General features: G+C 50.4%; 5 protein-coding genes across 9 annotated transcripts; 3 read left to right on the forward strand and 2 right to left on the reverse strand.

Moving 5' to 3' along the window:
- Positions 1-34: 34 nt before the first annotated feature.
- On the reverse strand, positions 35-1,284 carry H257_02473 (CMGC/CDK protein kinase). Its single transcript, XM_009826137.1, has 4 exons — positions 898-1,284; positions 681-836; positions 456-633; positions 35-404 (listed from the first exon to the last, which is right to left on the reverse strand). Exons 1-4 carry the CDS (start codon positions 1,269-1,271, stop codon positions 219-221), a joined length of 894 nt encoding a protein of 297 aa, XP_009824439.1. The 5' UTR covers positions 1,272-1,284; the 3' UTR covers positions 35-218.
- A 624-nt stretch (positions 1,285-1,908) lies between these two features.
- Positions 1,909-3,958, reverse strand: H257_02474 (hypothetical protein). The gene has a single exon (XM_009826138.1). The coding sequence runs from the start codon at positions 3,923-3,925 to the stop codon at positions 1,979-1,981; it is 1,947 nt and encodes a 648-aa protein (XP_009824440.1). The 5' UTR covers positions 3,926-3,958; the 3' UTR covers positions 1,909-1,978.
- Positions 3,959-4,563: 605 nt separating this feature from the next.
- Positions 4,564-6,738, forward strand: H257_02475 (hypothetical protein). 4 transcript variants are annotated; one of them, XM_009826139.1, is made up of 8 exons: positions 4,564-4,740; positions 4,788-5,045; positions 5,097-5,243; positions 5,294-5,395; positions 5,460-5,783; positions 5,846-5,902; positions 5,956-6,321; positions 6,372-6,738. In XM_009826139.1, the coding sequence occupies exons 1-8, from the start codon at positions 4,576-4,578 to the stop codon at positions 6,654-6,656; spliced, it is 1,704 nt and encodes a 567-aa protein (XP_009824441.1). In that variant the 5' UTR covers positions 4,564-4,575; the 3' UTR covers positions 6,657-6,738. The 4 variants fall into 4 exon arrangements, with proteins under 4 accessions (XP_009824441.1, XP_009824444.1, XP_009824442.1 ...); XM_009826142.1 differs by having other exon boundaries at positions 4,564-4,724; XM_009826140.1 differs by having other exon boundaries at positions 5,956-6,738.
- A 3,395-nt stretch (positions 6,739-10,133) lies between these two features.
- H257_02476 (hypothetical protein) lies at positions 10,134-10,727 on the forward strand (the record flags this gene model as incomplete). Its single annotated transcript, XM_009826143.1, has 2 exons — positions 10,134-10,328; positions 10,398-10,727. 2 exons carry the CDS (start codon positions 10,134-10,136, stop codon positions 10,725-10,727), a joined length of 525 nt encoding a protein of 174 aa, XP_009824445.1.
- A 586-nt stretch (positions 10,728-11,313) lies between these two features.
- On the forward strand, positions 11,314-15,827 carry H257_02477 (the record flags this gene model as incomplete). Of its 2 annotated transcripts, XM_009826145.1 has the most annotated exons (12): positions 11,314-11,451; positions 11,504-11,743; positions 11,798-12,967; positions 13,015-13,455; positions 13,542-13,648; positions 13,717-13,818; positions 13,866-14,127; positions 14,179-14,506; positions 14,568-14,773; positions 14,831-15,379; positions 15,448-15,561; positions 15,615-15,827. In XM_009826145.1, 12 exons carry the CDS (start codon positions 11,314-11,316, stop codon positions 15,762-15,764), a joined length of 3,807 nt encoding a protein of 1,268 aa, XP_009824447.1. In that variant the 3' UTR covers positions 15,765-15,827. The 2 variants fall into 2 exon arrangements, with proteins under 2 accessions (XP_009824447.1, XP_009824446.1); XM_009826144.1 differs by having other exon boundaries at positions 15,448-15,827.
- Positions 15,828-15,847: the final 20 nt, after the last annotated feature.

Here is a 15,847-nt window from a genome sequence, read left to right on the forward strand (position 1 = left end):
ATAGTAGTATTACCAACAACATACAATCTTGTTTGTAATTATTACTATTATTGATACACATTCGAGTCGAATACTATGGTATCTGACCAACCGCCACAACAAGTGGCTATATGTTACATGGTCAGAATACAATGAAACACATGTCCATTCTGATGGCCAAGGTTCAAGCAAAATCGATTTGACTATATAGAAGGACACACATACACACTCATTACGTCTTAAGAGGCTTGGGAAGACGACTGGGGCAAGTCGTCAAAGTACGGATGCTTGAGCGCATCGGCGGCGGTGATGCGCTTGGCGGGGTCGTACTGGAGCATCTGCTGCATCAGGTCCAACCCGTCGGCGTCCAGAGTCGGCACCAGGTGCGCCAACGACGCCGGCGGCGGGTACACTGGAAAGTCCGTCTACGCATGTATTGATCAACGTCTCCATCGATAAACGACGTACAGTAGTACCTTGTATTCTGGCAAGTCCACCAGCCCCGGGTAAATGTCCAGCGTGGGGGTGCCCAAGAGGCGAAAGATGCGGTCCAGCTGGTCCGCCTCGGACGTGCCGGCGAAAAGCGGCCCTCCGTTGGCCATTTCTGCAAATATACACCCGATGCTCCAAATGTCCACAGGCGTCGAGTATTTTCTAAGGTATATCGTCAACATCAACATGGAATTGACAATGGATAGTACCGCGAGCCCATGAGGACGTCAGGGGACCGATACCACAGCGTCACCACTTCGTGGGTATAACTGCGCACGGGGATGCCGAACGCGCGGGCCAGGCCAAAGTCGGCCAGCTTGAGCTCGCCTTCACGGTTGATCAAGAGATTCTGCGGCTTCAGGTCTCTACATACCAACGCGGGAATGACTCGATGAACAACATGAGGGAGAGCGCGGTAGTGTGTACCGATGCAAGACACGGTGTTGGTGGCAGTACGCAATGCCGCGGAGCAGTTGGTAGAGAAAGGATTTGAGAATGGGCTTCTCGAGACCCTTCTCACACACGTCCAAGTACTTCTTGAGGTCCTGGTCGAGGTACTCAAACACAAGCGTGAGCTTGCGCTCGGTGTGCACGATGTTGTACAGCCGCACAATGTTGCAATGCTGGAGTTCCTTGAGCAGGGAGATCTCACGGATGGCCGTGCTGGGAATGCCTTCGTCTTCGGCTTCCAGACGAATCTTCTTGAGCGCAATCACTTCGCCCGTGACGCGGTCCTTAGCCTTGTACACCACGCCATACGTGCCCTCGCCAACCTTCTCGAGCTTCTGGTAGCGCTCCATTATTGAATGCTGCTGCCCACAACTGGGCCGACGGGATTGGTGGAATTCGACAAATCGTCCCGACCAATCAAATTCGTGGAACAGGTGCGGCTTGCCGCATAATGGCCACGGACTACTACAGTAGTATTAATATGGCCGCAAAGACAATGCATTAACAACTATAAACTGAAGTTAGTTAACATAGAATTGCCAATTGTAAGCAATACAACTTTGTTTTTTCAGAGAATGGCCATAATTCCTGATCCTCAAGTGTCCTAAATTGTACTTCGAAGTACACAATTTTCAGGGCAATCCACAATATGCAATATACTGTTTCGTACAATTGAGCTGTAAAGTGGTGGGGTGGCAATTGTTGACGTAATATTTTAACCTTCGATGTTGAATGGCTACGGGTAAACATACCGTATAGTGTATATGCATTGCGACGGATTCATCAATAGACATTCCTGTAATAACTGATATTATATGTTGAATATACTTCAAATTTGTATGACGCAATGGATTAACAAAATTTTGAGAACGAGTGTCGGCCGGTTGTGAATATCACCTGTCGCAATACATATACTGTACACTAGTATACGGTATTCAGAGGTTTGTTCTGTGATTGGCGCTTTTCCAATTTAGGGATCAGTGATTGGCTTAATGTTTTACATCAATAATTGGCACATACACGCCATTAATATTAATTGGCACATTACGGTACTGTATTAAGACGATGCGAAGCTGCCATGGCGCGTCTGCACGAGCCAGACGTCGTCCACGGCCTGTCCATTGACCCCGTACGCCGCAGGATTGAGCGGATCGCACTCAATCTGCTGCCACTGCACATGCGACGAGTTGTGCACGACGAGGCGACTGAACCCAAAGACCGTGTTCCGGAACGCCGTGTACGCTTCGGGTGGTCTTCCGAACGGCTTTCGCACCGGGAGCACCTTCGACTGCCCCGCGGCGCCTGTCAAGATGTACGTGGTCGCCGCCATGTTGGTGGACCGTGCCATCGTTGCCCCTCGGTACACATCGTACATACGTTCGTAGTTGTGCTGGTGGCCACAAAGGTACAGGTCGACGCCCATGTCGTAGAACAGGTCTTCAAACGCGTCTCGCAGCAGCGCGGCGGGGGCATCGCAGTTGGCGTCGCTGGTGCAGTAGAGCGGGCGGTGGCCGATGACGATCACCCATGGCGCTAGCGTTCGGTTACCATTGGCGGCAGCCAGATCGGCTTGGAGCCACTGGACTTGCCTATCTACAAACTGGGGGTCTTTCGGGTTGGGTTTGAAGTAGATTTCCGTGCACAACACGACAAAGTGCACGAGGCCGACGTTGTACGAGTAGTACCAGTTGTTCTTCATGGTAGGAGAGTCTACCAAAACACCGGCATTGGCAGGCATGAGTTGGAACCGGTTCGTGTAGTGGCTGTAGTGTTGCTTGACTTCGTGGTTACCCATGGCCACCATGAACGGCACGTTCGCCGCCACAGGTTCCAGCTCGGTGAGGAACACATCGCCCACTTGCCCTTTGGACATGTGCAGGTCGTACGCGTAATCCCCCACCGAAATGACGGCATCCACGAGGCCTCGCGCGACCTGGGCCTGCATCATGGGTAGCGTCGCGGCATTCTGGTATCCAATGTCCCCCGTGACAAGGAACCGAAGGGGTGCGATATCGCTTGGGCCAGGCGCAGTGCGAAACGTAAACACTAGCGACCGACTGTACTGGTCGTTGCCGACAAAGTACGAGTAAAACGTGTGGGGGCGGAGGTTCGTGGCCGAGACTACATGCTGCGCTCGACTGCCAAATGCAAAGCTCGTGGCGGGGAGGGTAATGGACGAAGCAGTAAATGCGGCCATCTTGCCAGCCTCCAAAGTCAGCGTGTGGGTACCCGCCGAGCAGTCGGCTGGTGTAGACCACTGAATTGCGTACGCATCCGGCGTAGAGCCATACGCAGACCGAACCCGCACAGGCCGACACCGCCACGCTTCATCGGACGAGTACTCAATGTTGTGACCGAGGCGGTGGAGGTTGGAGTACCCGTGGTGAGACGACCCCACGACATACTCGTACGTGGCAGCAGGGTCCAGATTCGATAGCGACACACTGTGAATGGTGACATTGGTCGCGGCGTCGCGGTCCAACACGATCGAGCGGAAATGACTGTACGATGCAGATGTGTCAGATCCGTCGACAGCGCGGAGTTCCAAGCCGGCGCGGCCGTGCCCGCACTCGACCCAGTCGTCGTCCTTGCCTTCCTTGTACATGCGCTGGGTCGACCACGTGACAGAGCCAGCTGTTGCGTTGGCGGTGACGGACGACGTGATGTCAAAAGGGACACAGTTTTCGACCTTGGCCAAGGCCGCGGACATGACCAATTTACCATCAATCAAGTCGCCGTCGTCATGGTCCCAAGATTCATCGTCGTCGTCGCCCAGATCACTTCCCGAAGCGCCTTCATTGAGAGTCGGCCCCGATATTGATGCAACCAGCGTTGATGTCAAGGCAGCTGATGCGATGGAGGTGCGGGAACATAAAACGGCGGCTCCACATAGTAGACCAAAGCTCACAGCGAAGCATGATAGCACAATGATTCGTCGAGACGTAACGATGCGTGGGGGGCTGTGTCCCCGCTGAATGAGCGGCGGGTAGTTTTGCTGCGTCATGGATTCGTTTAACGTTCTTTTGCCTTAGCGTAGGAATTTCGCATTCTGAGTTCTTTTGGACACTCTGATGACCATTTCGATCGTTCGAGTGATTGATATGAGATTCGATGGTATATTCAATCTCAGTGGTGTGAATTGACTCGATTGTCGATACACAATCGAGTCCATGTGGCGAGTTTCTGAAAACTTGAGAAATTGTTTTACAGTACTGTACACTTGGATAAAGTACTTCGAAGTATGATACAGATTCATAATCAGTGTGGCTTTTCAGACTGTTTGACAAGGCGAAAATAAGATCCCATTCAGGAGATGTATTCAAGGCCTTATTTCTACCAAATCCTCCTAGTACAGTACTGTACTAACGTTATACATATAGTATTTTATACCATGCGTCGATACACCCCATGCATTTGCCTATATTTGTGGCATGTATGCCATGCACTAGTACTGTATTGCTTTCTTTGGGATGTAGTACAGCGAGCTGACTGTGAAGTACTGTACTACGTAGTATTTACAAACATAAGATTTCACACACTGGTATGAGTACAGTGCACAATATTTGACCAATACTTCGATAGTTTTATTCGGATAATAACCGGATTTCCACTCCGATTGGCCCGTCTGGAGAAAGACTGAGCTGAGAGGTCATCATGAGCAACTGGAGCGTGTTCTGGCGGAACGTGGTCAGGCGGATTAACTTTCTCGATGACGACGAGAGGCGGCAGATCATCAAGCTCACGGAGACCAAGGTAGATGGCGACCAATGGTCGATTCCAGATACCTTTGTCAGGATACACAGGCACGTGTACAACGAGGTATCATCCACCTTTACGTTCCTGGCAATGTCATGCTGGGCCATTAGATTTCCACGCCAAGCAACAAGTACACAGACCATGTCGCGCGAGATGTGCCTCGAACGTTTGTGCTCTTTGAGCTGCCTTACGATACATTGCCCATGCAACCGGCGCTCCACAGAGTTTTGAATGCGATTTCAGAAGCCGAAGATGGGTATTGCCAAGGGATGAACTTCATCGCGGCCGTCTTCCTCGTCCAGGGCTTTTCAGAAGAGGACGCGTACATTGTCTTCCTCTATCTCTTGAAGCATAAGCATCTCAGCCAGGTAGGTACTAGTCCAACACTTGTTATCGCCAAACTTGACATGGTTGCGCAGGTCTTCAAGGACTCGTCCATGTTTCTGAACGAGTACCTTGGCCAATTCCAACAGCAATTCAGCCTGTACCTGCCTGACCTCGCGGATCGCCTCGAGTCGTGTGGTTTTAGCGTGTACCTGTACGGCGTCGAATGGTTCACCACAATCGTGCGTTCAGTAGTACTTCATACCCATTGCTTGTCGTCACGTTGCTGTAGTTTTCGTGCTCGTCAAAATTGGATCTGACGCGAGCAGTGTTGGACATGATGCTCGTGGGCATCCAAGACGTCATGTTCCGTGTCGGCCTGGCCCTGCTCAAAGTACGATGTCCTTCTCTCGAATACATGTGTGGCGATTCCTTCACTGTGCGTGCACGGTTGGCAGAATGTCGAGTCCCAAGTAATGGACCTTCAGTTTGAAGACTTGCTGCGTCATTTCAAATCCATCGTCAAGCAAGCCGACACTTATCAAGTCGTGCTGGATGCATTAGCCATCCCCCCCCACGCCGAAGCCGCCGCGGGGGGCGTCCTGGCCAAGACGGCGCGGCGGTCGTCCAAGCCGTGGGTTGCATGGCCCTATGCTCGTCACCGAACACTCGGTCCAGTTCTCGCCCGTGCTTGTGAAATGGGCACGTTGAACCAGCGCCAGTGGGAGACGTGGAAAGCGTTGCATGTCGACAGCGAAGCCCATGTCGTTGTTGCCAACGAGGTACTTTTAGTTATGACGGTCAATGCTTGCTCTGGTAGTTTCTCATACACACACGTGTTTAGGTCTTGCATTATGCCGTGTGGCATGGCCATGTCCACGTGGCTGCGTTTGCGATTCAAGTACCTGTCCATGTCGTGCTGATCGAAATGTAATCCTGACGTCATCCTTGTAGACGGCCAAGGCCGATCCAAATGCAGGCGACGACTTTGACCTGCGTCCGCTTCACTTTGCCATCGTGCGCAACCACCCCGACCTGGTGCGCCTGCTGCTCATCCAAGGAGCCGATGTCCACGCCCGCGGAGGCAACTCGATCGCCATGCCTCGCTCCCTGCAGATGAAATCGCCCGTGGAGTTGGCCAACATGTGGATCTACTCAGACATTGAAGCCGTGGGACTGGTGTTGGAGGGCAAGGTGTGTTTGCACTGCAACGTCAAGTTCCCGCTGCTGCTGCCGTTCCTTGCGATCAAGCAATGCCCCGACTGCTTGTACATGTACTGCCGACAGCATTGCGTCGACCACCACCGATGCGCACCCTCAGTACCAACTGGGTACCTATAAGTGCGGCATATCATCGATCGTACGTGTAGGCGGCTACACAAGGCGTGATGAAGCCAAGTCGAGTCGAAGTTGATGAAAGCGATTGCCTCGAAGCTGACGAATGCGATGTGGAACGAACAGTTTCCCGGCCGTGCAATAGTAAATGGTATTGCACATACCGGGACTGCCACGGAGTCTTCAACCTCTTCCGCGTCCGATACAAGTGTGCGATCTGCAGCTACTCGATGTGTTCCCTCCATATGCATACACGGACGGTGCAAGGCCAACGTTGCTGGGTGTGTACCACATGCACTGATGACGAAATGGAAGACTAAATTAACTGTAAACCAGTACTACCAGTACCGTACACTACTGGTGTACAAGAAATTCCAAATGCACAGCGAGCTTGTACTATGCAGTCGACTTTTTATGCCCTACTACAGTACGATTACGACGCGACATAATCAAAGGTCTGTCAATAAATGGCATCGTGGATGGGTCGCTGGACAAAAATACTAATCACAAGACATCCGCGCTGCAAATGCCCAATCACACCTCGTTACTTGTTTCAGCCAAAACCTCTGTCATATAATATTAATAGCAATGCCAACACCAATTCAGCATAACGTTAGAAGCCGTTGATAATAGTCATTGAAGGTATTGGGTTTGAAGCACCCTTGTCGATACCGGCCACTTTGGGTTGGATCTGAGGTTGTGTCGAGTGTTTACATGTAAACTCGGTGATTTCCTCACCAGAAGTACATACAACGTAGTACACTACAAATCCGAATTTTGTGTAAATTATATTTACTGTTACACCGTTTACCGTAATTAGTCCGGACCGCACTATTTTTCAACCTGGTCGCTGGACCCCCATCACATATATTAGTGCGGACCGCACTATATTCCAATCCGCACTAATTATGCGCTTGGATAATTAGTAAGGACCGCACTATTTCTGAATGTGGAGAATTAGTGCGGACAGTCAACTGCAAGTATAAACATGTATTAGCGGGCAACTATTACACTGAGTAACCTCACTTTGGAACTGGTACATCAACCACGGTACCATTGAAATGAACTCGATGCTTTTTGACAATTTCCTGTAGCTCCATTGACAATTGTCCTTCGTGCCACCGACCGCAAACGTCCAAGGCCATGCCGCACCGAATCATAGCCTTTCGAGCATAGGTAAGGCCAGCAATATCACGCATACCATTCACAGCGCGAACTGTCTTTGAAGCCAGCTCCAAGAAGAATCGCTTCCCAGGGTTCTTCAGCTTCCCCGACCACGCCCCATCTGAACGGACAGTGTCGGCCCATTCGCCGTCACGGATCAAACGCATTTTCTCAGCCTCCCATTGGCGAGTCCATTCGTCTTTGATTTTGGAGATCACAAACGAGTCGGCAGGCTGAACAAGGTCTGTCGCACAAGCAGGAAAGTAACGAAGCTCCGTGTTTGTTGAATCCAAAATTGCACGCAGCTCTGGGCTTTCGTTGTGGCCACCACAATTATCGACAAACATAACAGTTTTACGACCAGCACTGTCCTTGACGTATGCACGGGGCTCGGCAAACCATTGTGGAAACACCTATAAACTAAAGTGGTTATTTCTCGTTTATAATTTGGAATATATGTCTAACCTTCATATCGTTCCATCCTTTTGGTCCTGAGCGGTACGATGCTCCAGGTACATTATCAGGAAGCCCTTGTATTGGGTATGATCTTTGTGGGTTTTGAAATATCATCATTGGTGAACCAATTCGAGCTCGAGTTCAGCCAGTAATGAATACCATCATGGTCATGCCGACACCACCAGACACTACATCGGCATACTTTATTTCGGAATCGCCACGAAACCCTAGAGTACGACCGTTGTCCTCGTTGATGACAAAATGGGTCTCATCCATGTTGCAGAGGAGATCCTCATCGAGGTCGCCGGAGGCAAAACCCCTTTGTAGTTCACCTAAGTGATACGCGACGGTTTTTTTCAATGTGCTCCTTCTTTGCGGGGCTGAGCGAAAGCTTCCCAGTTTGGGAGCGAGGAACAATGTCATGAACATCCTAAAAAAATATTATTTCATAAATGATATTTAAACGGAAAACAATTGTATAAAATCAAACATCATTACAACGCTTTAAATTGTACTAGTACACGAAATATATATTACCATAAATTGTTGAATCCAGCGAGTCTTAATTTTGTCCACAATTGGCTTGTTGTCAAATGGATCCTGGAAAGTCGAATTGTACACTGGTGCGTTGTCCACAACCATGCGTGCCAGCTGAACAAGGAGAGCAGGGGAGAACTTGACTCCAGCAGACTTTAACCGATGGAATTCCGAGAGCAATTCAGCGTATACGTACGTAACCCAATCAGCGCGCCGGCGGCCTCTGCCAGGAGCCGCTTTGACGTTCAACCTTTTCCGCCCGGACGCAATAACTGCTGACATTGACTTTTGGGTCGATGCTGCATACTTCCCAACCTCCGCGCGCATTTTCCACCAGCGCGTAGCTTTAGAATGGTTTGCCTAGCATAAGGCATTGTTAAATGCATAGCATAATTGAGGACATACCTTGTATTCGCCACGGAATTTTGCCGGGAACGCTGTAATGACACGCATGATGTTGCCATCGATCCCATTGTCGTCTGCATCTTTGATCATCCAATTGATGACAGCAACTCTTTTAGCAACAGGCACGACTTGTTGGAGTTTGCGCTTGCGCTGGTTGCTTGTCTGTTCGTCCTGGTAGTCTTGCTCGACGTCCTCCTGGCGGTCGTCATCTGCTTCCACATCGTGGAATACCACTTCGGCTGCGTGTACGTCCATTGTTCGACGTGGAACTGTTGTGCTGGCTGCTGCACGAGCAAATGCAGCGATGATTGGCGATGGTGACGTTAAAGCCTCAAGGGTGCCCAACGCCATTACCATTTCAGAAAATTGAAATCTGCACTATTTCTCCACCACTCAAATCAAGAATTTGCCATCACATATATTAGTGTGGACCGCACTAATTTCCAATCCGTACTAATTACGGTAAACGGTGTAGCATTTGTTACCGCTACCCTAAACACAGAATTCCAATGCTAACGTTATTCCTCCGTTACAGTACTACTAGTACGTAGTACTTCAAGATAAAAAGAGTCAACCTAAATTGGCTATTTTAATAGCCAATTTAGGTTGACTCTTGTTACTGTAAGCTCGTATTTACGTTTTAAAAAACGTAAATACGAGCTTACAGTTAGAACGTCACAAATTTATCTGTGAAGATAACCGTGTTAACTTCTATTTCGATTATTTGTTAGGGAAAGCGGTGCGCCTTGACTTTTGGAATCAGAACTCAAATATCGTACTGACTCAAATGTTATGTGCATTACTATTCTACTCCGACGCCTCCAAAAAATTATCTTACAGCTGTTACTCGTACCGGTAACTGTGTTTTGGTTTTTTACGTTAATTCACCTTCGAATTGCTGCGAAACTTGGTTGAACCGTTTTTTGTTCCGAATTGAACCAACGGGACGATGAGGCGGGTTGAGTACATATACAAATATATATATGATTTCAAAGGCTTTTATTGTGACATACCAGTAGGTTATATTTAGAGTGCATCATATCATCAGAATTTCAACACTACATACATAGTTTCTATTTAAAGTGCATCATATCAGCAATGTTATTGTTGTCGTCGCGAAGAAAGCGTTCTATTCCGATTGATGACTTGACAAAAGTGTCCCAACTGGCCAAAGGAAGTCCAACGAATCAAAAACTAACTTTGGCTTGATGGCACATTACATTTCCAGATTATCCATGGCGAGTCCACGCAGTGCAACGTCGAAAGGATGGTCCTTCTCGGGCTTGCTTGGTCGTTCGTTCTGCTCCGCTGAAGCAGCCCCCCACGCCGATGACCCAACGAAAGCCAAGTCATTCTTCGACCTGGCTGCAACCGACATGGAAGGCAACATCGTGCCCATGTCCAAGTACCGCGGTCGCGTGTGTCTCGTCGTAAACGTGGCCTCGCAGTGAGGCCTGACGCAAGTCAACTACACTCAACTCGCCGAACTTGATACCAAGTACCGTGACAAGGGCCTCCAAATCCTTGCCTTTCCGTGCAACCAGTTCGGAGGCCAAGAACCCGGCACGAACGAAGAAATCATGGATTTCGTCAAGGGGTTTGGCATCACGTTCCCGTTCTTCGCCAAGTGCGACGTCAATGGAAGCGGCACAGTCCCCGTGTTCCAGTACTTGAAGCATCATCTTGGCGGCCTCTTGGGCAACTTCATCAAGTGGAATTTCACCAAGTTCCTCGTCGATCGCAACGGCCAACCTTACCAGCGATACAGCCCCCAGACGGCCCCGAACGATTTCGAAGCCGACATTGTCGAACTCTTGGCCAAGCAATAAGTTCGTAGCCGTGGTCCGAGGCAACGAGCCATTGAGAATCGCATGAATGACGGCCCTGTCTTCAATCTCGAAAGGGACAGACGGGGCTTGAAAACGCAAGCTTGTGCTACCCGTTTACCTGTTGAGTGGGTTAAGGTGGCACCTGCTGCATCGCGACCTCTGTGGAATTGCCAGTGGACATAGCTGGAACAATAACTTTATATCAATTTTTCAATCTACTTAGTATGTATTGCCACTGCGGTGTCATCTAAATACACGTAAAGACTGTGCATCGTACAGTACTATTATTGCTGGAGCGATTCCAACAGCGCAATCAACGCATCATGCAAACATAACTAACTACACGTTGGGGGGGGTGAGAATTGATTCGTGAGATATTATTGGTCACATTTGAATATTGTAGCCAATCAGTGACGTTTACCTCTGAAATTAGGGCAAGGACTTTTAAGGTATAATCCTCATTTCGAGCCAATAAGCACGCAAGAACTTGCCCAAAGTGGCCTGATCAAATATGAATGTCAGTGATTTCAAATCTGCGCGCGAAGGAAAGGTCGATCATCATCGCGCACTGCTCCGAGCTTGAAACATGGAGAACAACCTGGCGCAGCAGCTCGAGGTTGTCCGAGCACAGGACAAGACGGTGATGCTGCAAAAGTCCCTGAACAAGAAGAACATCGAGGGGTATCTGGAGATGCGGGGTCGACGTAGCGGGTACGGCTTGCAAGTTGCAACCCATTTCGATTCATTTGCGCAACTCACTATCGCATAGGTTGAAGGAAATTCCCGACCCGTACACTCGAGATCCTAATGCTGGCGCTGCCCTTGGCTTGCTAAGGACGTTGATCCGGACCCCTTGTGCGCCGCGTGCTGTGATTCCGATGGAGGATGTGTCAGATAACATCAACCTCAACGTCATTGGTGCTCGAGTTATGGAGCGTAACAAGAGAATCCAAATTCAATCGCAGGCAGAACCATCCTCTGTCCCTTCGACTTCCCTGAACTCTCAGCAACCGTCGGTGAGACATGCTGTCAAATGAACTGCGTGAATTCCATAATGAACGAGTTGCTAGGCAACTGACAAGAACGAGGACTTAACCGAGGAGTTCGATGACATCTTGGGCTCTGTGGACATCGACGCGATGGTGGCCACCGCAAAAGCCAAGAAACCCAGCGAAGTCGTCGACTTGTCCCGAAATTCCATTTCACCGTCCCCGCCCGCGGCAGTTCCAAGCGTCAATCCCCGAACCAATCACTTTCTTGAGTCTTCTACCATCCCTGGGCCTGCACGGTACAATCGCCAAGTAGCACAGCCCGCGACGACTTCAGTTCCATCAACCGCTCCGTTGCGATCCACCTCGACAAGTACCAACTACTCGACGCCACCATTATCGCTGGAGGACAACATCGCTCGAATTCGATCCAAATTGCGCGATGTTCGTGAAGCTTGCGATGACGCGGCACTGGAAGGATTTGTGCCCGCTGAGCTGGAGGAGCAAAAGGAGCGGCTGGAAGGCGAGTTGTCGTCGAAAATCGCCCAACTTCGTGCAAAGAACAGCCAAGAACAGGCCGCACCAACGTTGAGTCCAAGTCAGATCCAAGAATCCATCAACGAGATCCGCGGAAAGTTGCGCCGAGTCCGAGAAGACGTGGATGACGCATCGCTCTTTGGGGACGTCCCGGACGCCCTCGAAGCTGAGAAAACCAGGCTGGAACAAGCCCTGGCGCAACAGACTCTGCTGTTCAAACAAGCTCGAAACATCGTACCGTCGCCAGTGGTTACTCAATCTTCGTCGCATGCAAAACCAAACTCGGCCAGTTACGACAGACCTCATGACAGCAACCCCCCTATCACAACCACCCGTTACTCGACCAGGACTGGCGAAGCTCGAGGGGACCTTCACATGGTGGCGGCGGCGCCAGATTCATCATTGAAAAATGACCACCAAGTACGATGCACCTGTGGCCAAGTGACGAGCACGCAAAACGTTTCGTACGGCAAGAACGCTGGCCGTGTGTTCAACCGCTGCGAATCGTGCGGATTTCATTCGTGGGTCGACGGCGGCGTCAGTTCGTCCGCAAGCTGCTCTAGCGCCACATCGACGTGGAATGCTGGCCATTCAATGGAATGCCCGCCGCCCACGGGACCGCAACTGGGGGATAAGATGAAGCGCGCCAAGTTTCTTCTGCGCGATGTGTTTGGCCATTCTTCGTATCGTCCCGGCCAAGAACGCATTGTCCAAGTACGAGTTGGAGTGTTACCATGATATATATATATATATATGTTTAGGAAGCGCTGGCTGGGAAAGACGTGTTTGTGCTGATGCCTACTGGCGGAGGCAAGAGCTTGTGCTACCAACTCCCGGCGTGTGTCGACGACGGCGTGTCTATTGTGATTTCCCCGTTGGTGTCGCTGATTGAAGACCAAACCCAGCAATTGCAAGCGTTGGACGTGGACGTGGCGCTCTTGAACGGCGACCAAGACTACGACACGGTGCAGCGCCCGATCATTTCGCAGCTGTTTTCCAACAACATTACCATCAAAATGCTATACGTGACACCAGAGAAGATCGCATCCAGTGGCCAACTGGGCAAGTTGTTTGAGTCGCTGGCGGCGCGAAAGCTCCTCGCGCGGTTCGTAGTCGACGAAGCGCATTGCATCAGTCAGTGGGGCCATGACTTTCGAAAAGACTATATGAATCTGGGCACCCTGCGGAATCGATACCCCAACGTGAGTCACCTCTCGTGGCTACTTTTTCACACGAATGTTCATATATATATATATACTCATACTTGTGTGGATTGTCGTGTGTCTAGGTTCCTATCATGGCGCTCACGGCGACGGCAAACCATCAAACTGAAGCTGATATTGTGCGAAACTTGCGCCTCGCCAAGCCGTTTGTCACGCGTTCGAGCTTCAATCGGTACCACATACACTTTATACATTCGAACTATATAGCCAAACTTGGAAATATCAAATGTTATCTACTAGACCGAATTTGTCGTACGATGTGCGCCGAAAGGGCCCCAAGTTCATGGACGAACTCGTGTCGTTTGTGAAGGATCGGATGGACCAATCTGGCATCATCTATTGGTACACACACTCACACCATAAGTACTTTGCACAGATGATATACGTAGCTTGTCTAAGAAAGATTGCGAAAACACGGCCGACAAGATCATTCGAACGTTGGGCTTGGAAGGGACTGCCAAGGCCAAGAAGATCTCATTTTACCACGCCGGGTTGGAACCCGCAGATCGATCCAAGCGGCACCACGACTGGAGCAAAGGGAACATCAAGCTGATTGTGGCCACCGTCGCGTTTGGCATGGGCATCAACAAGCCCGACGTGCGCTATGTGATTCACCACACGATACCTCAATCGGTCACGCATTATTACCAAGTACGTACGGGGTCATATTAAAACCAATGCTGACAGAATCGGAATATGTAGGAGTCTGGCCGTGCCGGACGAGATGGGGAACATGCCACTTGCCTGTTGTATTACTCGTTCAAGGACTTGTCCCGTCGACGCAACTTGATCGCGCAAGATCGAGATAACCCACAGCATCAAAACGTGCATTTTCAGAATCTGCGGCGCATGGTCGAGTTTTGCGAAAATCAAGTCGAGTGCCGGCGCACGTCGTTGCTCGAGTACTTTGGTGAGCATTTCTCGAGCGACAATTGTCACCACACGTGCGACAACTGCAAAGCTCGGTCCAACGGCGCCGCGTTTGAAAAGAAGGACGTGACCGCCGACTGTTTGAAGATCTACAGCATTGGTACATCGCGTTATTTACTACCTACGAATATCCATGGCTTAGGAGGTATGGTATATACTAGTGGAACGAAGTGCCAGCGAAGGCGAGTCGCTGACGGTCGTGCAAGCGTCGGCCGTGTTTATGGGTACTATCAGCAAAGATCAGCAGAAACGAAGGGCGTTCATCGAAGGGTTTCACGAATTTGGAGCGGGCAAAGGGCGGTACGACCGCAGCGAAGTCGAACGGATCATTTACAACATGATCTTGCGCCAGTATTTGGACGAACTAGTACGTCTACCATTCAGCAAACTCTCGTCATGACATGCATGAACGAACGTAATACAGGAGAAGAAGAATGCGATGGGGTTTTCATCCAATGTGCTGGTCACCGGCGCCAGTGGACGCAAACTTGTGCAAGGGGAAACTGTCGCTCTGGTGTGCAAAACCAAGCGGCAGCCCTTGATCGTAGCCCCTCCATCTGCCGCCCTTGCACTATCTGGACGAAAGGAGCACGGCAAGGCGTCCAAGAAACCAGCGAAAACGTCCAAACACCAAGCGCACTCGACGACGACCGTAGTCCACCTCACGCAAGGGGGGGATGACGAAGTGATCGAGATGTTTGCTGGCATGACGCGGCCGAAACCCATGGGCGCGCGCGTGTCGATGCATCATGTCGAGGCGCTGCACCAGTTGCTCATGGATTGGCGCGCCAGTGTCTGCGACAACTTTGACGTGATGCCGTATCACATTTTACCCACGTCAGGCATCGTAGCGATTTCCGAAGCCGTGCCTGTGACATGTGCGGAACTCATGGCCATCGAAGGGGTCGGTCGAACGCGCGTTAAGAAATGGGGCGAGGCCATCATCGACGTCGTCAAGTCGTACTTGACCAAGGTACTACACTGAAAAATAACGACAGGAGTCAACTACACATGTACACACTGGACTACTTACCTTGTTAGAACGGAATCGAGCCGACCCCGTTGCCTGCTGGCTACTTGGACCAACACGAAGACCATTCACCCCCGAAAGAACCCTCGAAATCCAAAGCCAAGTCGCCCTACTTTAATCAATCCGTACAACGAACGACATGTACGATGTTTTGCCTCAGTTGCATTCTCATATGTAGAAACCACCCCCACGGGACGAATTTGATGACGACATGGATTGGGCGATCGTTGGCGACTTGGAAGACGCGATCATTCCGGCCAAGCGACCTGGTACAGTTGCGACCATCGACTTGAGTGGCGACTCCAAGCGCAAAAAGGTGTACGAGTAGCTACACCTTTCGAATGGATTCCTATCCTATTGTGGGCTTTGCTATCGCCTTGATATTTATACTTCGCCATCCTTTCTACTGGG

Source organism: Aphanomyces astaci (genome assembly GCF_000520075.1).
Source record: "Aphanomyces astaci strain APO3 unplaced genomic scaffold supercont1.4, whole genome shotgun sequence".
NCBI classification, from domain to species: domain Eukaryota; phylum Oomycota; class Saprolegniomycetes; order Saprolegniales; family Verrucalvaceae; genus Aphanomyces; species Aphanomyces astaci.